The following is a 27,855-nucleotide window of genomic DNA, read 5'->3' as shown; positions in this document are numbered from 1 at the left end:
ATCGTGGTGATGGTTGCTAACAATATGAATGTATTTAATACCACACAAGGATACACTTAAAATGATTAAGATGGTAACTGTTATGTGTATTTTACCACAATAAAAAATATCTGCAAAAGAAAATTGGACTAGCATGACCTCGCACATCTAAATGAGTGAAAAAACTGTGAGTAAATGAAAGAACACATTTATGTGGTCCCTCATTTTCTAAAAGAGCTATTGACATTTGCTCTTATATTGCAACTGAGTCCTCTGTCTCCATATTTTCTTGTTCTTCTAGATAAGACCATGACAGGTCACAGTGGGTAAGTCAAGGTCATTTCTATCACCCTGGCCTGGTCAGAGGGATATTGTGTGATTAACTGATTGGTCCACTGAATCACTAACCAGGTGACTTCCAGATCTTTGTCTATTTGGCATTATGATAATTGGCCAAGAGTTTTTTCTGGATACTTTGGACAATTTAGATGTAGTTTGAAAGTCTTTCCTTGTTCTGTTTTAATTTTTAAAAAATTGCTGATTGAGTGAAATATTAATAAGGATGAGGTAAGGCTCCTGCGATAAAGTAATCCATTAACAAATCCATGATTTAAAGGATTAGAGGTTTATTTTCTTCTCACTTAAAATTCCGAAGTGAACATTGGTAGGTGATTCATCTCCTTGATGTGAGCAAAGCGATCCAAGTGCCTAGAGGCTTGGGAAATTATGACTGAAGCAATGGATGGAGGGTGGTAGGGTAGCATTATACTGGTATTCCCCAATTTTTCTGGAATAATCTCCCTCCTCCTAGATAGGGCATTACTCCTCATATTCAACATTTGTGTAGAGTGTGCTTTCTCCTGAGAGGTGTATCGGAAAAGTATAAAACAGCTCTGGCCAATTTATTGCGGTTAAATATAGCACTAGAAGCTTCTTAGTAGAATTACATCCAGTTCAGCTTAAGCCAACATATATTTTTGAACGTTTGCCACACGCAGCAGAAGCTGAGAGGTGTGGTAGCAATGGTGAGGCAGGAAGTCCCTGGGCCTGTAGTTACTTGTTTTCTCTGGTGGCCTTTCCACCTGCTGTTATTCTCTTCAGAGCGGACTTCACTTCCTGGTTCCTCAGGGTATAGATGAGGGGGTTCAGTAATGGAGTGACAACAGTGTAAAACACAGCCACTGCCCCATCCAGGGGACTCTTGGAGCCAGCCCTGAGGTAGGTGAAAATGCAGGGGACATAGTAGACTGTGACCACGGTTAGGTGGGAGCCGCAGGTGGAGAAGGCTCGGCGCCGCCCATCAGCAGTGCGTATCTTGAGGATGGCGCGGACTATGCAGGCGTAGGAGAGCAGAATTAACATGAAGCAACTGGCAGCCACCACCCCAATGTCCACAAAGGTCACAAGCTCATTGACGGTCGTGTCAGCACAGGCCAGTCTCAATACTGCAGGGATGTCACAGAAAAAATAATCTACTTGGTTGGGCCCACAGTATGGCAGACGGAAGGTCAGGGTGGCCTGGACAGACCCATGGATGGAGCCGGCCACCCAAGCCCCAGCCACGAGGACGGTGCATAACCTCCCATTCATGAGCACGGGGTAGCGCAGGGGCTGGCATATTGCCAGGTACCTGTCGTAGGCCATCAAGGTGTAGAGGAAACACTGGGTGCTGCCCAGGAAGTGAAAGAAATACAGTTGAGCCACACAGCCACCAAAGGGCATTGCTTTGCTGGCAGGAGTAAAATCCAATATTAGCCGAGGGACAATGACTGAGGAGAGCCACATGTCCAGGAATGAGAGCACGCCCAGAAGAATGTACATGGGGCGAGCGTGGAGCTTTGGGTCAGCCCACACGGTGAGCAGAATGAGCAGGTTCCCCAGTTCAGTCAGGATGTAAATGATGAAGAAGACCAGGAAGAGGAGGGTTCTCAGACTTGGGGGGTGAGGTAAGTCCAGGAGAATGAAGCCTGTCACGACGGTGTCCAGGGATGTGTTCTTGGTCTCTCTCATGTCTTTCTGTAGTATGTCGGGATGAGTGGTGAAGTCAGACAAGGGAAATATCCACAGGAGGTGGTGAGAGAATGGTTTCATCTCATGACCAGAGTCTAGGGGGGATACAGAGGACTTCTTTATTTTATTTATTTTTTATTTTTATTTATTTATTTTTAATATATGAAATTTATTGTCAAATTGGTTTCCATACAACACCCAGTGCTCATCCCAAAAGGTGCCCTCCTCAATACCCATCACCCACCCTCCCCTCCCTCCCACCCCCCATCAACCCTCTGTTTGTTCTCAGTTTTTAACAGTCTCTTATGCTTTGGCTCTCTCCCACTGTAACCTCGGACTTCTTTATTTTAAAGTAGAAAGCATTTGCCATCAGTCATCTGGGTTTGCTCTGTAAGACAAACCCTCAGAGGCTGGTTGATTTCTAGATGTCCTGACATGCTCCTTCTATGGGAGATACTATTTCAAGTATTGGAAGCCAAGGCACAAGGTTATGTCTTAATAACAGTGTTAGTGAATATGATGGGTCTGTAACCCCAAGGGGGACCACAGAGAAATGGATTTTGGAGCAATGTGGACCAGTTACTCCATAATTACCATCCCTATTGTTGGAATGGACTTCTCAAAATGTCTCTTGTAGATCTACAAGAATCTTTGAAATCTAACCCTTATATATTTCTATAATCTTCTTTCTTTGGTTCCCTCAGAGCACCAAGGACCTTCTGGTCCCACTTCTGGAGTATACTGATTCATCTCAACACAGTCTCATTCCTCAGGACTCACTTGGCTGTCACTTCCTTTGGGAAGAGTTTTTCTCCCTTAGAAGACAATCTTCTTGGAGATACGAATTTATATTGTAAACGGCAGTTGCAGCACAGTGTGATGAGAGCTATTTGCCTAAATGCTCCCTGGTTTCTTCTATTAGATTATAAGCTCCTTCAGAGCAAAGACCAAGTCTTTTTTGTTCTTTTACTGTATCTGCAGCACTTGCCACAGTGTTGGCAACAGTAAGGTAATTAATAAATGTTGGCTGATTGTCTGACTGAATGGCTTTTGCTAACTCAGGTTAGTCCTGCATCCTGTTTCCCTGTGTGATCACATCTCTCCTGCTTTGTGTCACAAAGTCAGCACTGACGGGTGAAGGGACTGGCCACATACTTCAGCAGTGTGAGTCTGTCCCCAGCGTAAACAAAGTCAAAGGCATCACCCATGTTTTCTGTTTGCCTTAGAATGTTATTTAACTTTATTGATTGACCTCAGTAGTTTATTGGTTTTGGTGATTTGGATTATAACAGATTGATTTTTATAGGACTTCACCTTTGGTGTGTTATTATTTTAAGATCTTATTTGACTTTCAACAAATGAGATTCTCAAAAACACTTTAAAGGTATTAAACACCTGAGCACCATATTATTTAAAACCCCCCTTTGATGAATGGTTTGTTCAAAAAAAAAGTTTTTTTCTCCAAATAGTGTTTTAGGTATTTTTACCTAGGCTTAAACTAAAAGATCTTGTAATTCTTAAGAAATAACAAAGAAAAAAAAATTTAAACTGATAGGAGGTTAAGAGGTTAGTTATACGGAGGTGGGAACATCAACAGATCTAACTGCTGGAATGTCGTTAAAAACGTAGGGGTGTCTGGGTGGCTCAGTCGGTTAAACGTCCGACTTCGGCTCAGGTCATGATCTTGCGGTCTGTGAGTTCGAGCTCTGCGTCAGGCTCTGTGCTGACAGCTCAGAGTCTGGAGCCTGTTTCAGATTCTGTGCCTCCCTCTCTCTCTGACCCTCCCCCATTCATGCTCTGTCTCTCTCTTCTCAAAAATAAATAAATGTCAAAAAAATTTAAAAAATGCTCTTATAAACATTAATCTCAAACATATACATACATATATGTAAAGATTTTATTTTATTTATTTTGAAGACTTTATTTATTTATTTATTTATTATTTATTTGTTTTAAGTAGGCTTTAAGCTCAACATGGGGCTTGAACTTACAACCCTGAGATCAAGAGTTGCGTGCTCTACTGACAGACTCCACCAGGCACCCCAGTCTCAAACATATTTTATCTTCATCATTATTTAAAAAGAACTAAGTGGATATAATAATATCCGGTAGTGATTAATATTACTCAATGTCTCATGTTCTATAGAATCCATAGAAATATTAATAATAGACTTTGCCCACAAAGAGAAAAATATATTCGCTATTACCTGATTTTCAGAAGGAAGAATAATTTCTTTCAGGAAGGATGGATGGTACTTTCTATGGCTAGAACAGAAAGGGAAGACAAAATTTGAGAGCATGTGTATGATACCAATTATGAAACCTTATTTTGTGTCAGCTAGAGGAGATACATATTACAGATATGCTCCTATCTTAGGCAAATGATGTCTTTCTAGAATTTTTTATGAAAACCAAATTTTCATAAATCAATTCATATTAGCATTATACTAAAAAGTTATTTGGAGAACATCCATAATGAATCTCTATGGATAGTAAAAAAAAAGAAAAACCTTAGTTCATCTTTCTTCTCCCAGCTGTGGTGCACACATCTGGATGCACTTTCCCAAAGGACCTGCTGGGAGAAGGCTGGAAGGCATACCTCTCTCTGTGTGGCTCTGGGTGTTCTGGCTGGCCTGCATGGGAACAGGGGGGCTGCAGTGGTGGGTCTGAGGGAGAAGCTCCTTTTCCAGGAAGAGTCAGCAGAAGACAGTGGTTTTGATTTGAGGTGGCGTAAGGTAGAATCTCTTGGAGAGGCAGGGATTGCCTGCAGAAGCACTAAGAGAGACTTTAGAAAAGAGAACAGCCTTTTCTTTTTTAAATTATTTATGTGTTTATTACCATTATTATTTTTCAAATGATCCTTCCAAATTTCATTTATTTTTATTTTTTAATGCTTATTTATTTTTGAGAGAGACAGAGAGAGGGAGCAGGTGGGGGAGGGGTGGAGAGAGAGGAAGACAGAGGATCCAAAGTGGGTTCCACACTGACAGCAGAGAGACTGATTCGGGGCTCAAACTCACAAACTGTGAGACCATGACCTGAGCCGAAGTTGAAGGCCTAACCAACTGAGCCACGCAGTTGCAACCCCCCTTTAAAAACTTTTTTAGGGGTGCCTGAGCGGCTCAGTCAGTTAAGCGTCTGACTTCAGCTCAGGTCATGATCTCACAGTTTGTGGGTTGGAGCTCTGTGTCGGGCTCTGTGCTGACAGCTCTGAGCCTGGAGCCTACTTTGGATTCTGTGTCTCCCTCTTTCTCTGCCCCTCCCCTGCTCACACTCTGTCTCTCTCTCTCTCAAAAATAAATAAACATTAAAAAATATTTAAAAACTTAAAAAAATGTTTATTTATTTCTGAGACAGAATGTGAACAGGGGAGGGAGAGAGAGAGGGAGTCACAGAATCTGAAGCAGGCTCCAAGTTCTGAGTTGTCAGGACAGAGCCTGACATGGGGCTTGAACTCACAAGACATGAGATCATGACCTGAGCTGAAGTAGGATGCTTACCCAGCTGCCCCTTCTTTTTTTTTTTTTAAAGCCTATTTATTTATTTTGAGAGAGAGAGAGAGAGAGAGCGCGCACAAGCGGGGGAAGGGCAGAAAGAGAAAGAGAGAGAGAAAGAATTCTAAGCAGCCTCCGCACTGTCAGCACAGAGCCCGATGTGAGGCTGGAACTCATGAACCATGAGATCATGACCTGAGCTGAAACCAAGAGTCAGACACTTAACGGACTGAGCCAACCAGGTGCCCCTTTTTTCTCTTTTCTAGAGATAAAGGAGTCCGCCTAGAAAAAAAAGAAGAAAACTAACTGAATAATTTTTCCTCTTAATTTATCTGTGATTTTTTTATCATAGAGCTCTTAATTTTTTGAAGTTGTGTCACTTAAGCTATTTAAATTGAGGAGTGAAGCAAGCTAAGATTCATCAATTAAAAACATTTTAAGTATCCACATGGTGGCTAATGTGATATAGATTAAAACATTTCCTGTTTTAAATAGTTTTTGGTATTGTTAAGGCCATCATATAAAATAGTTGCACTTTAGTTTTTATGTTTATTTTTTTAAAACTTAAAACATTTTTTTAATGTTCACTTTTGAGAGAGAGAGAGAGACGGAGACACAGAATCCGAAGCAGGCTCCAGGCTCCGAGCTGTCCACATAGAGCCTGACATGGAGCTCGAACTCATGGACCGTGTGATCATGACCTTAGCAGAAGTCAAATGCTTAACTGACTGAGCCACCCAGGTGCTGCTTTTAAAACTTTAAAAAATTATTTATTTATTTATTTTGAGAGACACAGAGAGAGAGAGAGCTGGGGAGGCAAGGGCGGGCGGGGTGGGGGGGGGGGAGAGGGAGAGAGAATCCCAAGAGGTTAAGCGCTGTCAGCATAGAGCCTGATGCAGGGCTCAAACTCGTGAACCATGAGATCATGACCTGCACTGAAATCATGAATCAGATGCTCAATTGACTGAGCCACCTAGGCACCTCTAACATAGTTGCACACTGATATCAAAAATATATAATTAAAGAAAAGAAGAAGCTAGTGATATCACTGATATAATCAATATTTAAAGCAGCAAATAATTAGGTGCAGGGGCTTTGGTCTGGAAATTCAAGGGAAAGGCTTCTAGGGATGGAATGGAAGAGGACGGCATGAAGAGAGCCAAGTCAGGGAGGGTGCAACCCTCTTTCCAGGGTCAAGTGGAAGTCATCCTCCTTACAGGATCAGACAGGAAGTCATAGGTTGTTAGGAAGCAAACTCACTTTGAGGCCTTTTCAGACAGTGTCTCTTTCATTTGTAAAAAATCAGATTATTTCAGAGGTTTGGCCTCTTTCTGGCATGCCTACACTGAACTGGGGTTCTGTATAGGGCACCCTAGGGTTGAGGACCTTCTCCAAGCAGAGCAGATACACATCACTAAAGCTGAGGCATGAGGAATGACCCAGATTTGAGCTATTCATCCTTGTTTGCCTTTAGGACAAGACTCAGACCACAGCCCTTTGAGGCCATGAGGCAGCCTGGGCAGAGGCAGAGCATGGAGAATGAACAGAGTTTGGGTGCAGTGGGGAGACATAACCCATGTTTTATTCTAATTATCCCATCAGCATCCTTCCACTGTAAATGAAAAAAACAAACAAAGAAACAAAAAACAACAACCAAAAAACAAAACAAGTGTGTTTGTTAAGAAACTTTAACAAGTTTGTATTGGGGCACTTGAGTAGCTTAGTGAGTTGAGTGCCTGACTCTTGGTTTCTGTTCAGTTTGTGAAACAGGGTTGTGGGATGGAGCCCTAAGTCGGGTTCCAAGCTGAGTGTGGAGCCCAATTAAGACTCTCTCTCTCTCTCTTTCTATCTCTCTCCTTCTCCCTCTGCCCCTCTACCCTGCTTGTGTGCTCTCTCTCTCCAAAATAAAAAAATAAAAAATAAAAAAAGTGTTATCCTAAAAAGCAAAGGAAAGGAAAGGAAAGGAAAGAAAAGAAAAGAAAAGAAAAGAAAAGAAAAGAAAAGAAGAGAAAAGAAAAGGTATGCAGTGGAAGGCCTTCCAGCCTTCGAGGAAGTTGACTGTGTGTGCTCACCACTGGGAGAAAAAGGGTTAACATGTCCATCCCTGACTATGTTTGCTCAGTAACACTGATACAGCATTTATATTACTTTATTATCTCTCCCCAAATATAGAAAAGACAAATGTTTAAAACTCTTTTTCTCAATTTAGAGAAGAAAGCTCCCAAATCTGGAGAAAGGCTGATTTAATTCAAAATTAATATGCTTAATGTGTTAACATTGTGACTAGAGGGTGAGGTAAGAAAGAAGGTGGGGGAAAGAGACACATTACATACAGTTTTTGACAAAGTTACTGAAACTCTTAATGTGTGGAAATTAAGTCTTTGCTCCCATTGTGAATTGGCCTGCTATTAGAATGCTTCCCTCGTTGGACTCACGTGGACACAACAACAAAACATTGGAGGAGGCTGGTCTTTCTCTGGTCGAATGAGTGTGTGAGGAAGGTGTCCTTCAGAGCATCCCCTTGGCTTGCGGTGATAGGTAACCAGGTCTCTGCTTTGGAATGGAATTAAAATCTTCCAGGGGAACGAAACATTGACCCTTCTAACAGCCTATGAGATCCTCTGCCCTTGGACGCTCTTTACAGATTGAGACTTCTCTACTCAAGTGTCTTGAACTTTACATCAATTGCATTATGAGCCAGATCTTCCTTGACTGAGGGTTTCTTTCTTTCTTTTTTTTGTTTGTTTTTTAAACACTATCAAGAGATTTGTAAAGAACTATTTATCTCCTGGGAGTTCTACCCTGAAATATTGCCCCCATGAGAGCTACACTCCCCTGATCCTCATTAGTTTTTGTTTTGACAGCAAACAGGAATCATTTCTACATGTAGAAAGTGAGCTGTGAAGAACGTGATCTGTTCGGGTGACCTCCAATTTCTGTGATTCCTTTCTTTGAAGTGTTGGGATCACACTTTTATCCACATGATACTCAGAAATGCATTGAAAATGTACCTAACTTTTGGGACGCCTGGACGGCTCAGTCAGTTAAGTGTCCAACTCTTGATCTCAGCTCAGGCCTTGATCTCAGGGTCGTGATTTCAAGCCACGCGTCGGGCTATGTGCTGGGTGGGAAGCCTTCTTGAAAATAAGAAAAAGAGGGGCGCCTGGTTGGCTCAGTCGGTTAAGCGGCCGACTTCGGCTCAGGTCATTATCTCGCGGTCTGTGAGTTCGAGCCCCGCACCGGGCTCTGTGCTGACAGCTCGGAGCCTGGAGCCTGTTTCAGATTCTGTCTCTCTCTCTCTCTCTGAACCTCCCCCATTCATGCTCTGTCTCTCTCTGTCTCAAAAATAAATAAACGTTAAAAAAAAAAATTAAAAAAAAAGAAAACAAGAAAAAGAAAATGGACTTAATTTTTAATGATTGAGCTGATTTTTCTTACATGTTCCCACCTCTCTAGACACTGAGAGAAAAAAAAAATCCCTTAAATTTAGGTCAGTTAAGTACAGTTTAGTCACCATCAGTTTGAAGTCTTGGATGACCCCATTCTTCTTATGGCATGGAGAAAGAGGATGGTTTCAAATTGTTGGAGTGCTCCTTGGATATTTGCTCTTGACTTTGTGGGGGTGTGGCAGTTCTGGTAGGCTCCTTGGACCGCGCAGGTGAAGATGTCCCCATCTGGAATTGCATGTGGCGTGACTTGTTCCCCTCAGACTGATTTGGCATCAGTTGTGTGCTGAAGTTGGTTTGTACTGGCTTCCAATACCCTACCGCTAAATTTTCAAAAATTTTATGAGCTCTTTGTTAAGTTTGCAATTAAATTTAAATACAAACTTGCAATTGGACATGTATTTTCAATTAAATATATTAGAAATGAAATAATACTCAAATGATCACTTTCTAATTATTTTTCTTTAAATTTTTAAAAAAAGATTTCACTAAAAATATTTTATTTTTATTTAAAATTTTCTTTAATGTTTTATTTATTTTTGAGAGAGCACAAGTGGGGGAGGGGCAGAGAGAGAGGGAGACAGAGGATCCAAAGCAGGCTCTGCGCTGATAGCAGCGAGCCCGACGTGGGGCTTGAACTCGAGAACCGTGAGATCATGACCTGAGCTGAAGTTGGATGCTCAACCGACTGAGCCACCCAGGCGCCCCCCCCAAAATGATTTTATTTTTAAATAATCTCTACACCCAACATGGGGCTTGAATTTTAACCCCTAGATCAAGAGTCACATGCTCTACCAATTGAGTCAATCAGGCTCCCCTTTTTTTGTGTTTACTAGTATCTGTGAGGTTATTCACATCTATCCAATCTTTATGGTGGAAAACACCATACAATGGTGTACTGCCCTTACCAACTTTATACATAATGGTGTCATGTTGGAGTTTGAAATTGACTATAGTAGGAGTATTTAAACCCTGAAAATTTTGTGGTTCCTGGGTGGCTCAGTGGGTGAACATCTGACTCTTGATTTCGGCTTGGGTCATGACCTCACGGTTTGTGACTTCAAGCCCCGTGTGGGGCTCTGTGCTGACAGTGCAGAGCCTGCTTCGGATTCTCTCTTCCTCTCTCTCTACCCGTCCCCTGCTGCTTCTCATCTGGACCACTTAATAAAGCATAGACCTAGATGAATGGTATCAGGGCTTTATTTATTTAGCAAGGGGTTAATCATATTTTGAGCAATGTTTGGAAAGAAAGAAAGCTAGTTTCAGAGGAACAGAGTCTCATAAGGAATTTTGCCACTTTGCCAAGTTTTACATGATGTCAGTTGTAAAATGAGATAGTTGAAGAGGACTAGATGCTTTTAAAGCTTTCCTTTGTTTCTAAATTTTTATATTAAAATTTTTTAAAAGTTTTATTTACTTAAGTAATCTCTATATCCAACATGGGGCTCAAATTCATGACCCTGAGATCAAGAGTCATATGTTTTTCTGACTGAGCCATCCAGGCACCCCTAAATTTCTATATGTTTGATAGAGAAAAACCATATTAATCATTTGGGGACATAGGTGAGAATGTGTGTAAATAAAATGGCAATGTTTTATGGTGCCACAAGATGGCAGTATTATATCTATTATAACTAGGCACTATATTCCACCCACATGCAGTAAGTAGAAAATAATTATTCCAGAGCATTCACAAGGGAAACAAATTGCCTTTAACTTTTTCTTTTGCTTTCAGCTTGTTTATTTTCATCTTTATCCCAGTTGCATGAAGTTTATTACAATTTTCTCATCACTGACACTAATAATTTGTTTCCCGTTTTCTACCAGGTTTTAGAAAACATGAGAAAAATGAACAAACATGCTGTTTAGACAAAGTCGAGTAAGGTGAGGAGGCAGGCGGCAACCCCTACACATTTGCTCTCCATCTGTTGTTGCACAAAAGCCTGCTGTTGTTCAAGAGACTTAATTCCATGTACACAGGAATTTTAACGCACACTTACGAAATCAAGGAAAGCCTGTAGTCAACATGGGCTCAGCAGTAGCTTTACCAATCTTCATTCCACAGGCCATCCATGAGGGAAGATGATTCTGACCCTGTGTGACAAGAACGAGCAGCAAAGATTCAAATTCCCAGTCAGACAGGAGATTCCAAAAACAAAACTGTGATCACAGCAGGGCTCAATAAATACCCCCCTTTTTTTGCATAATACATCGATCTTAAGTGTAGTGAAATTCTCCAACATCTATCAACATAGGTTTAAATAAATTTTAAAAAGAATAGCTGTACTGAGGTTAATTCAAATACAGTTCACCACCCTTTCAGAGTGTACAACTCAGTAGTTGTTGGTGTGCTTACAAGGCTGTGTGTTGATCACCAATTCCTGAACATTTTCACCGCTCCAAAAAGAAATCCCATACTCATTAGCAGCCTTTCTCTTTTTTCTTTTTAATGCTTATTTATGCATTTTTGAGAGAGAGAGAGAGAGAGGGAGAGAGAGAGAGAACACAAGTGGGGGAAGGACAGAGAGAGAGAGAGAGAGAGAGGGAGACACAGAATCCGCAGCAAGCTCCAGGCTCTGAGCTGTCAGCAAGGAGCCCAACGCAGGGCTCAAACTCACAAACTGTGAGATCACGACCTGAGCTGAAGTCGAACGCTTAACCAACTGGGACGCCCAGGCTCCCCTAGTAATATCTCTTCACCTTCCTTCCTTACCCCTCCTGCACCCCAACCGCTGGTAACCACTAATCTACTTTCTGTCTCTATGGATTTGCCTTTTATGAACATTTCATATAAATGGATCGTATAAAATGTGGCCTTTTGTGTCTGGCTTCTTTTACTTAGCATAATGTTTTCAAGCTCCATCCACGTTGTGGCAGGTATCAGAACTTCATTCCTTTTTATGGCTGAATGCTATTCCATTTTATGGATATATCGTAATTTGTTTATCCATTTATCAGTTGATGGGCATTTTGGTTTTTATACTTTTTGGCTGTTTGAATAATGTTGCTATGACCATTCACGTGCACATTTTTGTGTGGACATGTGGTTTTATTTCTTTTGGAATATCCATAAGAGTGTAATTTCTGGGTCATATGCTCTATGTTGAATATTTTGAGGGACTGCCAGATTTTTCTCAGTGGCTGTATTATTTTGCATTCCCATTGGAAATGTACGAGGGGTCCAATTTCTCTGCATCTTCAATAACACTTGTTATGCCCATCTTTTTTAAAATGTTTATTTACTTGTTTTTTAGAGAGAGAGAGAGAGAGAGAAAGGAGGGCAGAGAAAGAGAATCCCAGGCAAGCTCCACACTGTGAGTACAGAGCTTGATGTGGGGCTCAAACCCATGAACCATGAGATCAAGACCCCAGCAGAAACCAAGAGTCAGATGTTTGAGTCACCCAGGCAACCCATCCATCTTTTTTATTATTGCTGCCTTTGACAGTAAATGAGGCCAATAGGTTTGGAAAAATATTATCAGATCACAGGAAATTTCTTTCTGAGGTATCTTGGTAAATGGTTTAAGATATGGTTGAAGTTTTTCCTTTTTCCTTTCTTTTTTCTTTAATTCTCATTTTCTTCCTCCCTTATTTCCCCCTTCTCTTCTTTCTTTTCAGTTCTCTCTCTTTTTTCAAATTGTTGTTCTTGTTTTTTAAGTAATCTCTGTATGTAGTGTGGGGCTCAAACTCACGATCCCAAGGTCAAGAGTCTCATGCTCTTCTGACTCAGACAGCCAAGTACCCCTAGACCTGTCTTTTATTTTTATTTTATTTTATTTATTTATTTATTTATTTATTTTTTATTTATTTTTGGGACAGAGAGAGACAGAGCATGAACGGGGGAGGGGCAGAGAGAGAGGGAGACACAGAATCGGAAACAGGCTCCAGGCTCCGAGCCATCAGCCCAGAGCCTGACGCGGGGCTCGAACTCACGGACCGCGAGATCGTGACCTGGCTGAAGTCGGACGCTTAACCGACTGCGCCACCCAGGCGCCCCTAGACCTGTCTTTTAAATTAAATAATGAAGCTTATTCATTTTCACATTAAGTAGTAAAGGTGTGCAGGGAAAAAAAATCTTTCCTCATTCCATTCTCAGTGGAGCCACTAACGTAACCAATGTTATTAGTGTGTCCTACACTTTTTTTTTAATGTTTATTTATTTTTGAGACAGAGAGAGACAGAGCATGAATGGGGGAGGGTCAGAGAGAGAGGGAGACACAGAATCCGAAACAGGCTCCAGGCTCTGAGCTGTCAGCACATAGCCTGACGCGGGGCTTGAACTCACGGACCATGAGATCATGACCTGAGCCAAAGTCGGACACTTAACCGACTGAGCCACCCAGGCGCCCCTGTCCTACACTTTTTAAAGGTTTTATGTATACGTATATATGTATATAATATATACATTATATACATATGTATATAATATAATATTATATATATACATAAAACCTTTAAAAAGTGTATATATAATATTATATATGTATGTATATAATATAATACATATAATACATATAATAATATAATACATATAATACATATAATATATATTATCATTATAATATACATTATAGTGATATATGCGTATTATATATAATACATATATATAATACGTATATATATGTATATATACGTATTATATATAATACATATATATAATACGTATATATATGTATTATATATAATACATATATATAATACGTGTATATATATATATATATATACACACACACACACACACACACAAATACATGTATAAGGGACACCTGACTGGCTCAGTGGGAAGAGCATCTGACTCTTGACAGGGTCATGAGTTCAAGCCCCACATTGGGTGAAGAGATTACTTAAATAAATAAAACTTAAAAACATGTATATAGTACATATATTGATAAAGATAAGACCAGTCAACACCCTCACTCTGCAACTGGCTTTTGAAATTTTTTTTTTTAGAGAGAGAGAGCACAAACCGGAGCGAGGAAGAGGGGCAGAGGGGGATAGGGGCAAAGGGACAGAGGGGCAGAGGGGTAGAGAGGGAGAGAGAAAGATTCCTAGGCAGTCTCCAGACTCAGCACAGAGCCCTACATGGGGCTTGATCCCATGACTCTGGGATCATGACCTGAGCTGAAATCAAGAGTTGGACACTCAGTCGACTGAGCCACCCAGGTGCCCCTGTCTTGAATTTTTTGAAGACTATTTCTATATTAACTGTTTCAAAAATACTTAAAGCATAGCCAAATTCCCTTCTCTCTTTTAAAAATTTCAAAAAAGTTTTTATTTATTTTTGAGAGAGACAGAGACAGAATGCGAGTGGGTTAGGGGCAGAGAGAGAAGAAAGCACAGAATCCCAAGCAGGCTCCAGGCTCTGAGCTGTCTGCACAGAGCCTGATGCAGGGGTTGAACCCACCAGCTGTGAGATCATGACCCAAGCCAAAGTTGGATGCTCACCCGACTGAGCCACCCAGGCGCCCCTCTTCTCTCTTTAACTTTCTTTTTTTTTTTTTTTTTTTAACGTTTTATTTATTTTTGAGACAGAGAGAGACAGAGCATGAACGGGGGAGGGGCAGAGAGAGACGGAGACACAGAATCGGAAGCAGGCTCCAGGCTCTGAGCCATCAGCCCAGAGCCCGACGCGGGGCTCGAACTCACGGACCGCGAGATCGTGACCTGGCTGAAGTCGGACGCTTAACCGACTGCGCCACCCAGGCGCCCCTCTCTTTAACTTTCAAAACATATACGACACACAAACATATGTTCAATGTGCTTACACACGCACTCCACCTGAAGATGATTCCTATTTTATTGTGTCATGCAAAAGGGAAACTATTAACATTGTCACATTGACTACTTTTTGCCTTTGCCTTGTGTTATTCTTCCTATTCTTGTCATCTCTTGTTCTTTACACACCATTCTACTGTTCAGTGTTCACAGAATCTCCTGGACTACAGCCTGTGGATTCACCAGTAGAAAACGTTCCCGCGAGGACACTGCTCTAAGGGAACCCGCAACTGCTCCTGCGGAAGCTGAAAGTCACCTGTCAAGAGAGGAGCTTCCCACCCTGGTGTTTCTTCTGGGTTTTGCATCCAGATTGGGTTTTCGTCCCTCAGCCCCAGGGAGGGCACGGACCTTCTGCCGCCGGTTCCAGCGGCTCAGGCACCGGGGATGCAGTGCCTGGCCCGGGGTGTCCCGCAGCAGATGTGGGGAGATTTCCTTCTTTATGTTTCCCTGACGGTGGGAAGGAAGGCTCGAGTCAGTAGCGAACTCTGCAGGGGGGTTTCAAAATAATTTTCTACCGGCTGAATGCTTGCCACCTCTGGTCTTTGTAATGAAGGAGTCGTTTCTGATCCACATTTTCCTGAAGTGGTGCTAACCGTCCCCATATTACTACTGCTACCGTGGCTGCTGCTACGACTAAGATCACTACTACCGTTGCCGCTTCACTGTCACTTGTGTCTGTCTGAGGAACTCCTCCAGCGGTGGCAGTGTTCTCCTTTTTAATAACGCTGTGGCTCCCAGGAGCGCTGCCCTGCCAAGGACCCGCGTGTTCTCACAGGCGCTGCGGGACAAGGCGTTCAGCAGCCCACGGAGGGGACGGCTCTGGAAGGAGCCTCTGTGCGTGTCAAGCGCACGAACCGGACGTCTGGCTTGGGCGGGCCGGATTGGTACCAGCAACGTGGCAGCGGAGCCCCCACACGTGTGTCTGAAGTGCTCTGGATGGTTGGGAGAGGAGAGGTGGTTTTCCTTCGTTCCTTAGTCGCTCTGATTGATGCATCCAGTTACCTCCTCCCGGCCGAGCTGCAGAGGACAGACTCTGCCTCTGCCCTCTGTGCCCGTGAGACACGCGGTGGCTACGAGGCCTCTTCAGCTGCACCCAACTTCACAGGTGACCGTGGCAGTGAGAAACTGTATTTCCTGAGTGGATGCCTGCTTACACCTCTAATTTTAAACTTTGGAAGAATGTAACAGAGGACTCTGAAAGTGAATCCTAGTATTTCTGAACCACTGACTACTCTCTTTTTCTCTCTTTCTTCTGCTTTCCCTCCTCCTTCTGCTTATTTGTACTTCCAAGATCCCCCTAAGAGTTGAAGATAGAATTTGCTTTTGGGGGAGGCTCTTTATTCAGAGCAAGGATCCCTTGGCGAGTACTTTTGTTTATGCAAAATAGTAAGTCATGTACTCATTCGTTTATCCCTGGGAGGTTCTGAAATTGGTGAAGCAAATGCAAATGTCTCAGCTTGAGATGTTAATGTTGCTTTTAATTCTGTGAAATATGTCCTCATTTTTGTATTTCTTGGAGGGCTTATTTTGATAATATTTAACTTTTAAGTGGACTTATCCAGCACATTGGAGAGTACAAGGTCTGTGGACTTAAGGAGTGAAGGGAAGATCACAGAGAACCCCCCTATTTGGAAAGGAGGAGTGAAGTCATACAATGAGCCTGAGGGCAGGTGGGGAAGGAGACAGACAGCAGGGAATGCCCAGGAAAGCACTGGATGATGGGCACAGACAGTAAAATCTAACATCCAATTTAAAGATTTTCTTGTTTTGCATTGTAATTCTTTTTTTAAACATATTTTTTAATTTTTAATTTAATTTTTTTATTTCGAGAGAGAGAGAGTGTGTGAGCAGAGAAGAGGAGCAGAGGGAGAGAGAGAGAATCTTAAGCAGGCTCTACACTCAGCTCAGAACCTGACACAGGGCTTGATCCCATGACCCTGGGATCATAACCTGAGCTGAAATTGAGAGTTGGAGGTTCATCCAATGGAGCCACCCAGGCACCCCTTGGATTGTAACTCTTGTATGCTATCCCAAAGTCTTTGGCATTTGTTCAACATTGTAGCCTATTCATTTTGAGTATAGAGGGAAATGCAGAAGTTTTTCCTCATATATGAGTTCCTCTTTCTCTACGTTTTAGGAGATATATCTGTTTCCATGTTTTTTTTTTCTCCTTAGCATTGGATGTTTAGGTTCTTTTATCAGCTAATTTTGAGTCAGTCTTTTGGCATACACAGGACAAGAGGGACTTAGCGGTGGTGACTATGAAATAAAGAAAAAAGGGATGGTTTTCTCTCAACAAATGTTTTACTGAGTACCTAATATGTGCTAGACATTCTTTCAGTTGCTGTGGTGCCATCAGTGAGTAAAAGATTCCCTGCATGTCCTGCTTATGTTCTAGTGAAGACAGAGAAAGGGTAGACCTTTTATAAAACATGTCTTTGAAAATAAAGGGAAAATAAATGTGACCCTTAGAACTGGACTTCATTGCCTTTTAGAGGGAGAAATGTATGATGTTTGAAAGCAATGCTGATATCATGTGCTTGTTTTATGTTTTAAATATAAAGCAGTCATGAAATGAGTAAGAGCTATAAAACATTGGATGACTACAAAACTACAAGTCAAGTTATCCAAAGAATCTCAATCTTTCAGGGAGCCTGGGTGGCTCAGTTGGTTGAGTGGCTGACTTCGGCTAGGTCATGATCTTAGGGTTTGTGGGTTCAAGCCCTATGTCAGGCTCTGTGCTGACAGCTCAGAACCTGGAGTCTGCTTTGGATTCTGTGTCTCCCCCTCTCCGCTCCTACCCTGCTCTCTGTCTCTGTCTCTCTCTCTCAAATAAACATAAAAAAAAAAAAATAAATAAATAAATAAATAAACAAAAATACATTTAAAACCACTACTCATCAACATTAATATTAAAAAACAAACAGAGAGGGGCGCCTGGGTGGCGCAGTCGGTTAAGCGTCCGACTTCAGCCAGGTCACGATCTCGCGTCCGTGAGTTCGAGCCCCGCGTCAGGCTCTGGGCTGATGGCTCAGACCCTGGAGCCTGTTTCCGATTCTGTGTCTCCCTCTCTCTCTGCCCCTCCCCCGTTCATGCTCTGTCTCTCTCTGTCCCAAAAATAAATAAAACGTTGAAAAAAAAATGAAAAAAAAAAAAGATGTATTTAAAAAACAAACAGAGAATCTTAATCTTTCAAATGACTCAAATGTATCTGGGTTCATAGTAGAGTCCCAACACATAAAATCAAAGATACCCAACATTTAAGTACAGGATCTCACACTGAAGTAAATGACCTTTAATATGTATATTATTCGTAAAAATGAAAAATAAAAATTTAGGTGCCTCATTGAAACTATGAGGGAGATAGAGTCTAAAAAACTTTTAGTTTAAAACATTAAAAAATTAAAAAAAAACTAGCAAGTAGTGACTGGTAAACAGAAATGAGTATTTAAAATTTTAAGACATGTAAATTATCGATTCTTTCCTCACTCAGAATGGTATTTTTGTATTTGGTGACTATGAGGAGTATCCATAAGGGCTTCTATGGGTTTATTCATTCTGACCTTGTTTTTATACATACTTTTCCCTAAAAGTCAGAAGTTTCTAAACCACATATTTTTCTACCACGCTTGCCCGCAGCCCACCGTGGTCAAGACGAAAGAGTGCTTCTCTTTTTCTTTTTAAAGTCACTGATCTAATGTTTATTTATTTTTTAGAGAGAGAGAGAGAGTGAAAGTGAGCACAAGTCAGGGAGGGGCAGAGGGAGAGGGGGACAGAGGATCCAAAGCAGGCTCTGCATTGATGGGAGACAGCCCCACGTGGGGCTTGAACTCATGAACCATGAGACCATGACCGGAGCTGAAGTCAGACACTTAACCCACTGAGCCACATAGGTTCCCTGATCACTTCTCTTATACTTTATATCTTTTCCAGTAGGATTTCCATCCTCTATCTGACCTAACAGCTTCCATTTCCACTTGGATGAAGGTTGGGTGCTAGAGGTTAGAGTAAGCCATTACCAGACAGTGAGAACCAAGGTATTTAGAATTATACTCGTCCCCCACCCCTTAACCACAGTTTCACTTCCCACAGTTTCAGTTGCCCGCAGCCAACCGTAGTCCAGAAGCAAATGATCCTCCCTTTGACTTATTGTATGGAGATCAGTCGTAGCCTAATGCTACCTCACAATGCCTACCTCAGCCCCTTCACTTCATGTCATCACGTAGGCATTTTATCATCTCACATCATCACAAGAGGAAGAAGGGTGAGCACAGTACAGTAAGATATTTTGAGAGGGAGAGAGATGCATTCACATAACTTTTATTAGAGCATATTGTTGTTATTCTATTTTATTATTGCTGTTAATCTCTTACTGTGCTTAATTTATAAATTAAACTTTATCATAGTATGTCTGCATAGGAAAAAATATATGTATAGAGTTTGGTACTATCTGTGGTTTCAGGCATCCACCGGCGGTCTTGGACCTGCAGTCCAAGAGGAAACTGTTGTACTGTGGGTCCAACTGGGAACTCAGCTCAGTTGTCACATTTAAAGAACACTAGTTTTGTATGGACTTGGGAATCAGATAATTCCAAGTTCAAACCCTGGCTCCACAGGATGTTCTGATACAATCTCATAGTCTAAAACATGTTCTCAGGGTGGAGAAGAATTGGAGTGCACCTTGTCTGAGTATCTTCCATGATGTTTAGAGTGAAGCTTCCTGAGCTCTGATTTTTGAGCATCTCTTGACCTTGTCAAGTACTTGAGGATGAACCCAGCTTCTGTGTCCTTTGCATTGGAACTTTTGTGCTTTCTATACTCCTTGTTGAACAAGGTACAATGCTCCTTTAAAATTTTTTTTTTAAAAGTTGGGAATGCAAGCTGGTGCAGCCACTCTGGAAAACAGTATGGAGGTTCCTCAAAAAACTAAAAATAGAACTACCCTATGACCCAGCAATTGCACTACTAGGCACTTATCCACGGGATACAGGTGTGCTGCTTTGAAGGGACACATGCACCCCCATGTTTATAGCAGCACCATCAACAATAGCCAAAGTGTGGAAAGAGCCCAAGTGTCCATCGATGGATGAATGGATAAAGAAGATGTGATATATATATATATATACAATGGAGCATTACTAGGCAATCAAAAAGAATGAAATGTTGCCATTTGCAACTATGTGGATGGAACTGGAGGGTATTATGCTGAGTGAAATTAGTCAGTCAGAGAAAGACAAAAATCATATGACTTCACTCATATGAGGACTTTAAGAGACAAAACATAAGGGAACATAAGGGAAGGGAAACAAAAATAATATAAAAACAGGGAGGGGGACAAAACAGAAGAGACTCATAAATATGGAGAACAAACTGAGGGTTATAGGAGGGGTTGTGGGAGGGGGGATGGGCTAAATGGGTAAGGGGCACTAAGGAATCTACTCCTGAAATCATTGTTGCACTATATGTTAACTAATTGGGATGTAAATTTAAAAAATAAAAAATAAAATTAAAAAAAAATTTAAGTTTTTTATTATTATTATTTTTATTTCACAGAGAGAGAGAGCAAGCACAGGGAAGGGGCAGAGGGGGAGAGAGAATCCCAAGCAGACTCCATACTCATTGTGGAGCCCAATGCAGGGTTCATTCCCATGACCCTGGGATTATGACTTCAGCCTAAATCAAGAGTCAGATGCTCAACTGACTGAGCCACCCAAGCACCCCAAGATACAACATCCTATTGTCCAGTTATTTTTTAGTCCTCATGTTTGTGGAGTTTCTAGGACCACATTGATACTCAGATGTCTCGAGTATGTTCTCATGGTGGCAGTTAACCTCTCTTTAGTTTTAGTTCCTAAGAAAAATAAACCAAATGAGTGGTGGAGGAAAATGCTCTCAACAACAAGAGTACACCCTACCTCAGGTGGTGTAAAATGGTATCATCAACAAGAGTACATTGTTAGGAAAACCTAGTGTCTACAGGGATATCTACAAGTGTGTTAATACTCCAGAGGAGAAGGCATGTGTGAGTTATGTGACCCTTTTTTTCCAGGTTCTCCTAATTGTTCCCTCCCTTGTTCCTTCTTGCCTAGGGATGGTAAATAGTTGGAGTGTTACTAAGCCCCAGGTTCATCAGCTTTTCCTTGTGGTTCCTCTACTCTCGTATCTTTGTAAATAGCTCCTATGTCACGAAACCCTTCTCAAATTATCCTGTTTTGAGTGGGCCATCCATTTCCTTTTGGGAAATTGGTATAATCCATCCAAATATCTTAAAAGTTCTTTGCATGTGTTTTGAAGGGTACAGGGTGGTGAAGGAGGTCGGTTGGAAGAAACATAAAGGCCAAGATCTTCATTAAGAGGAGTTTTACGCATGAGTAAACAAACAGACAAAAAGCAGAATCAGACCTATAAGCACAGAGAACACACTAATGGTTGCCAGAGGGAAGGGGTGGGAGGATGGGTAACATGGGTGAAGGGGAGTGGGAGATACAGGCTTCCAGTTATGGAATGAATAAGTCATGAGAATAAAAACACAGCACAGGGAATAGCCAATGATATTGAAATAGTGCTGAATGGTGACAGATGGGAGCTATGCTCACAGTGAGTACAGAAGAATGTATAGACTTCTTGAATCACTATGCTGTACACCTGAAACTAATGTAACATTGTGTGTCAACTACATTCAGATACAAAAAAAGAAGGTACAAATATTCTAATTAAAAAAAGAAGAGTTTTGGGGCGCCTGGGTGGCGCAATCGGTTAAGCGTCCGACTTCAGCCAGGTCACGATCTCGCGGTCAGGGAGTTCGAGCCCCGCGTCAGGCTCTGGGCTGATGGCTCAGAGCCTGGAGCCTGTTTCCGATTCTGTGTCTCCCTCTCTCTCTGCCCCTCCCCCGTTCATGCTCTGTCTCTCTCTGTCCCAAAAATAAATAAACGTTGAAAAAAAAATTAAAAAAAAAATAAAAAAAGAAGAGTTTTAAAATTTGGATGACATAGCTTCACACTCTCTAAAAAAAGTCCTTAAAAGATTGGACAATATGAATTTTGATGGGTGTGTATTCTTGGTAGAGGGGAAAGCTTGTGGCAGGCAAGCCCTGGGCATGCTTGAGGCCTGCAGTAAATCAGTCAGGATGGGGGAGGGAAGAGAGGGTAGAGACATCTTGGGAGATAAGGTATGTTGGGTTCAGATTTTTTGCACTTTGAACTCCAGATTGAGGAACCTGCCTTTATTTTTACATTCACTGGAGAGTCCTATAGCTTGTACATTTCAGAAGAGTAATTTTCACTATGGTGTGGATGAGGAGGAAGAAGACAAAAGACTAGTCAGGACATCAAGAGAGACATTGTAAAAGTGGAGGGGACAGAATTTGGTGTCTCAGCACATGGGGACAGCGAGGAACAGGAAGGGAACTTCATACATGATCCAGTATTTTCAAGTTGAAGTGCTGGGGAATGTTAATGCCATGCATAAGCAAAGAAACATTGAAGCTATAGAAGTCTAGGGTTTAGGGGCAAAGAGAATGTCGAATTTTCTGGCAGAACAGACTTCCAAAGTTGTTGTCACATTCTCATCCTCTTCAGCCTTTCCTAAAGCATTTTCATATCTCACAAGGTAGCCAAGGGGTAGAAGTAATGCGTCCATTTGTTTCTAAACAAATAATGTCAAACAATTTGAACCAATTTAATGAGAAGAAAAGATTATGAATACAAGGAGTTCAGAAGTCTCTTCTCAATAGAATTAAATTCAGTTCAGTGTAAATTCATAGCAGTTTATGGAACGTTTGCCACATGCAGCAGAAGCTGAGAGGTGTGGTAGCAATGGTGAGGCAGGAAGTCCCTGGGCTTGTAGTTACTTGTTTTCTCTGGTGGCCTTTCCACCTGCTGTTATTCTCTTCAGAGCGGACTTCACTTCCTGGTTCCTCAGGGTATAGATGAGGGGGTTCAGTAATGGAGTGACAACAGTGTAAAACACAGCCACTGCCCCATCCAGGGGACTCTTGGAGCCAGCCCTGAGGTAGGTGAAAATGCAGGGGACATAGTAGACTGTGACCACGGTTAGGTGGGAGCCGCAGGTGGAGAAGGCTCGGCGCCGCCCATCAGCAGTGCGTATCTTGAGGATGGCGCGGACTATGCAGGCGTAGGAGAGCAGAATTAACATGAAGCAACTGGCAGCCACCACCCCAATGTCCACAAAGGTCACAAGCTCATTGACGGTCGTGTCAGCACAGGCCAGTCTCAATACTGCAGGGATGTCACAGATAAAGTAATCTACTTGGTTGGGCCCACAGTATGGCAGACGGAAGGTCAGGGTGGCCTGGACAGACCCATGGATGGAGCCGGCCACCCAAGCCCCAGCCACGAGGATGGTGCATAACCTCCCATTCATGAGCACGGGGTAGCGCAGGGGCTGGCATATTGCCAGGTACCTGTCGTAGGCCATCAAGGTGTAGAGGAAACACTGGGTGCTGCCCAGGAAGTGAAAGAAATACAGTTGAGCCACACAGCCACCAAAGGGCATTGCCTTGCTGGCAGGAGTAAAATCCAATATTAGCCGAGGGACAATGACTGAGGAGAGCCACATGTCCAGGAATGAGAGCACGCCCAGAAGAATGTACATGGGGCGAGCGTGGAGCTTTGGGTCAGCCCACACGGTGAGCAGAATGAGCAGGTTCCCCAGCTGAGTCAGGATGTAAATGATGAAGAAGACCAGGAAGAGGAGGGTCCTCAGACTGGGGGGGTGAGGTAAGCCCAGGAGAATGAAGCCTGTCACGACGGTGTCCAGGGATGTGTTTTTGGTCTCTCCCATGTCTTTCTGTAGTCTGTGGAGATGAATGGTGAAGTCAGACCAGGGAAATATCCACAGGAGGTGGTGAGAGAATGGTTTCATCTGATGGTTAATGCCTGCCTGAGTGATGAGGTAAACAGGAAACTGCCATAACTTTTAAACAATTTTTATTTACTTATTTTTATTTTAAAGAAGAGGTGGTGTTGCCATCAACTATTTTGGTTCACTTTATAAGAGAAACTGTCCAGAGACTGGTTAGTTTCCTAGATGGATGGAATCTTTGATCGATTGGGAGACACTGAGAGCAGAATTCGGCAGATCAAAGCACAGGGGGACATGTGAATGATAGAGAAGGACCAATAACTCCAAAGAAAAAGCCCAACCACTGAAGAGGGGCTGAGTCAGGTTAAGGCAGAGCAGTGTGGAACACATTTCCCACAATGACCAAACTTACTTTTCCCTCCACTTCCCATCATTGCAGTGCCTCAGCTAGAATCCCATCTCCTCACCATAGCATGCAAACATGTTCATTGTATGTCCCTTACTTGCCACTCGGCCACACCCCTTGCAATTCCTTCTTAGTGTTCAGTTCAAAGGACCCCTCGAGGCTCTCCCAACGGCATACTCCAGCTGGGAGCCTATGCACACCATACCTTCTCTGTTCCCTTCACCTGGGTAATGCTCACTTTCCCTTCAGGACTTAGTTGGGAGACCCTTATCTGCAAAAAGACTTTCCCGATTCCTGAGGACCATGCTTATATTTCTCAGAGCATGTATCACATTCTACTACTATTGTCCAGTTTCTTATTTGTCTCCCCTATTAGTCATCCCATCTAACACAGTAAACGTGGTCATTTATTTTCTGAATGACTGAATGGCTAATGGGAACGGATGTTGCCAAACCCCACCGAACAGACATAGTGTTTCTTTCTCTGCTGTATCTTGTTTGTCTAATCCTTGGACCCACCCACTGACTAGCGAACATCTCATTCTTATGCGTTTCGTTTTATTATAACAAACTCCAAGGGCCACTCTTGTTTTTTATTGCTCTAGGATATTATTTAGATTTATTGGTTGATTGATGTGGTCCATTGGTTTGGAATTGTATGTTTTTGTATGGGGTTATAGAGCAATTTTTATTGTTTATTATAATAGCATTGGTTAATGCAGGACTTGATCTTTAGTGTGTATGTGTGTGAATATATACATGGCATATATATATAATATATATAAATATATATTTTATATGCATATATATACATATATATACATACACATATATTTGTGTGTGTGTGTATATATATATGTATATATACATACATATATGTATATACACATATATATACATGTGTATACACACATATATACACATATATATACATGTATATACATATATACATACACATATTTGTGTGTGTGTGTGTATATATATATACATGGCATATATATATAATATATATAATATATATACATATATATTTTATATGCATATATATACATATATATACATACACATATATTTGTGTGTGTGTGTGTGTGTGTGTGTGTGTATAAAGTCAACTGTACAGTAACTCTCTCTAAAGACCTTGAGAGAATTTGAAGTTCCTGGTCCAGATGATAAGAAAAGATAGAGGCATGACACGTATTTGTTGAAGAGACTATTTGATAAAGATTTTTCTTCCCACACTCAGGTTTGAGATGGATTCATCTGCCATTTAACTATAGTATCTTTGTAATTTAAATGACTATTTGCAGAGAGCAATTTAAATGGTAACAGATTAATTATAAATAACATGTGAGTATTAACAGGTTTAATCCTTTAATCTCCACCAGGAAATTTCCCCGAGAGATTTTATCTTGGTTATTTTTAAAAGTAACTTAATTCACATATTAAGATTTAGGAGCTATTAATAGTAATAATAATACTTAATATACCTGGCTCTTCAGTTCAGGGTCCATAGAAAATGTTAAGCGTGCCCTCTGCCCACAGAGAAAGAAGAAATATCAAATTTTTACTGCCTGAGTTTTAGGAGGGCGCCTTGATTTATTTGCAAATAGATGGGAAGACTAGTTCTTTTTTTGGGTAGAGTATACAGAAAAGATAGAAATAGTTGGGATTAAGATTACGCATAAAACAGTAATTATGAGCCAAAGTAATTTTGTTGTCAATACAGACATAATATTAGTGTGCTGCCACTTAGGCAAGTGATGTAATCCTGAGATTTTTTAAATGAAAGTAAAATTTTGTATAAATAATTAATAGAATGGTACCACTGGGGGATTTATTTAACAGATTTCTATAATGCATATTTATGTATAGTGAAAAATCCTCTCTAGTTTATCTGCCTTGCTAGTCTGATTTTTCTCATTTGTTGTGCATAAACCAGACTCCACTTTTTCCAGGTGCCCTGCTGTAACCTTTTAGTCTCTAGATTCTGGGGGCTCTGCTTGGTGAGATCAGGAAACGGAGGTGTGTTACAGCTGGTGGGTTTGAAAGGGGGTTACTTTTCTAGGCAGACAAGACAGAGGATGGTGGTTTTGACTTGGGGTGTGGTGGTCAGAGGTTGCAGAGGTGGGCAATCTGTGGTGCAGAGAGGTTGGCAGAGTAGATTTCCAGTGGATTTTTGGAGAAACAGGAAGTAAGTTTGAAGAAGGATCAGATCTCTTGACGAGCGAGAGGAAAATAGTCTGGCCATACTCCATCCCCCTCCACCCCACCCCTGCCCCCCCTCCCCGCCCCGTTCACCCTCTACCCCATCAGCTTTCTGTGTCATTTTGCTTTGGGTCCACTCCTGTTTTCAGCTGTGGAAATTTAGGTTGTTTAAAGTAAGGGAAGTGGCGGACTGAAAATTTTTCAAAAAATTAAAAACAATTTCACCGTATCTACCCTAGCTAATTAGATAAGCAAAGTATTTTATTTTACTTTTTTTAAGTTTATTTATTTATTTTGAGAGAGACGGAGACAGTGAGAGTGCAGGAGGGGCAGATAGAGAAGGGGAGAGAGAATCCCAAGCAAGCTCTACACTGCCAGCACAGAGCCGGGTGAGTGGCTCGAACTCACAAAAGGGAGAGATCACGACCTGAGCTGAAACCAAGAGTTGGACCCTCGACTGACTTGAGCCACCCAGGAGCCCGATAAGCAAAGTATTTTAAAGTTTCCCCAGTTTTAGGGGCGTCTGGGTGGCTCAGTTGGTTAAGTGTCTGACTTCAGCTCAGGTCATCACCTCACTGTTTGTGAGTTCGAGCCCCAGGTTGGGCTCTGTGCTGTCAGCTCAGAAGCCGTGGGGTGAAAGAGCGGCACTGAGAAGATAAAGACAGGTGGGGTAAGAATTCTATGGAGCTGTGGGATCATGGGATGGGCTACTTTCTGTATCCTCCCCCTAGCCCCCAAATCAGGCCAGTTTGGTGTGAGCACGTCTCGCTCTCTGGTTTGTTTGTTTTTTAAAAATTTTTTAAACGTTTGTTTATTTATTTTTGAGAGAGAGACAGAGCGTGAGTGGGGGGAGGGGCAGAAAGAGAGGGGACAGTCCGAATCTGAGCTGTCAGCACAGAGCCTGACTGGTGGCTCAACTCACGAACCGTGAGATCATGAGCCGAAGTCGGACGCTTAACTGACTGAGCCACCCAGGCGCCCCATTGTGAGCACATCTCTTGCAGTGAGTGCCTTTCCATTGGAGCAGCAGCTCAGGGGAGGGCAAGCCTCTAGCTAGCTAGCTCTGGGATTTGGGTCAGGAGGGGACAGTTAGGAAATTCTTGAAGATGAGGAATGAAGACTGGTAGTGTTGTGTCAGACATAATTAGGATCAAAGGACCTTTACCCTTGGGACAAGACCCAACCCAAATCTGTTTCTGGAAAAAGGATTCCTCTTCCTTTATACTCATGCACAGTTAGACATTCTGGTAGAGCCAGAGCAGATCAGGGGAACTGCAGAGAGTTTGGGATGGCCTTGGCATATTTTATCTATTCTCACAGCAGTGCATCCTGTTCTCCCAAAGATTTTTAAAAACAAGCCTCGCTTAAGGCGAGGTACCTGGTGTCCCGAAGAACAGAAAGGTCACGAATCTGGCTTATGTTTGCACAATTACCAAAGAATCTTCTTCACGACCTCTGTGACTCTGTCACTGCCCAGCTGTGCCCTAAAAAGAGAAAATGAAAAGAAAATTTGTTAAGATTCTTCTGAGTATTTTTCTCATCACAAAAAGAAATTCCTTACATTTGGAAAGAAGGAGCTTGATTCTAGCACTTTGGGAAAGAATTGAGGATGCAGATGGAGAAACTGATCGATTTAACACTTGGTGAAATAACAGAAAATCTTAAAGTTCCAAGATTAGTTGGTGACTGTAGTTTGAATGGAGCGGGTTTTAGGACT

The 27,855-nt window shown here is 41.9% G+C and overlaps 2 protein-coding genes across 2 annotated transcripts; both read right to left on the bottom strand.

Moving 5' to 3' along the window:
- Nucleotides 1-501: 501 nt before the first annotated feature.
- On the bottom strand, nt 502-11,026 carry LOC147580111 (olfactory receptor 10G2-like). Its single transcript, XM_086708476.1, has 3 exons — nt 10,930-11,026; nt 4,197-4,254; nt 502-2,084 (listed from the first exon to the last, which is right to left on the bottom strand). The coding sequence occupies exon 3, from the start codon at nt 2,068-2,070 to the stop codon at nt 1,033-1,035; it is 1,038 nt and encodes a 345-aa protein (XP_086564602.1). The 5' UTR covers nt 2,071-2,084; nt 4,197-4,254; nt 10,930-11,026; the 3' UTR covers nt 502-1,032.
- An 11,523-nt stretch (nt 11,027-22,549) lies between these two features.
- On the bottom strand, nt 22,550-27,618 carry OR10G2 (olfactory receptor family 10 subfamily G member 2). Its single transcript, XM_086708475.1, has 2 exons — nt 27,517-27,618; nt 22,550-23,605 (listed from the first exon to the last, which is right to left on the bottom strand). The coding sequence occupies exon 2, from the start codon at nt 23,585-23,587 to the stop codon at nt 22,550-22,552; it is 1,038 nt and encodes a 345-aa protein (XP_086564601.1). The 5' UTR covers nt 23,588-23,605; nt 27,517-27,618.
- Between the last annotated feature and the right edge of the window lie 237 nt (nt 27,619-27,855).

The sequence above is a fragment of the Puma concolor genome, chromosome B3 (genome assembly GCF_028749965.1).
Source record: "Puma concolor isolate L17-30 chromosome B3, mPumCon1.1.hap2, whole genome shotgun sequence".
NCBI classification, from domain to species: domain Eukaryota; kingdom Metazoa; phylum Chordata; class Mammalia; order Carnivora; family Felidae; genus Puma; species Puma concolor.
Note: the sequence above shows the minus strand (reverse complement) of the source record. Positions and strands in the feature narration are given on the sequence as shown.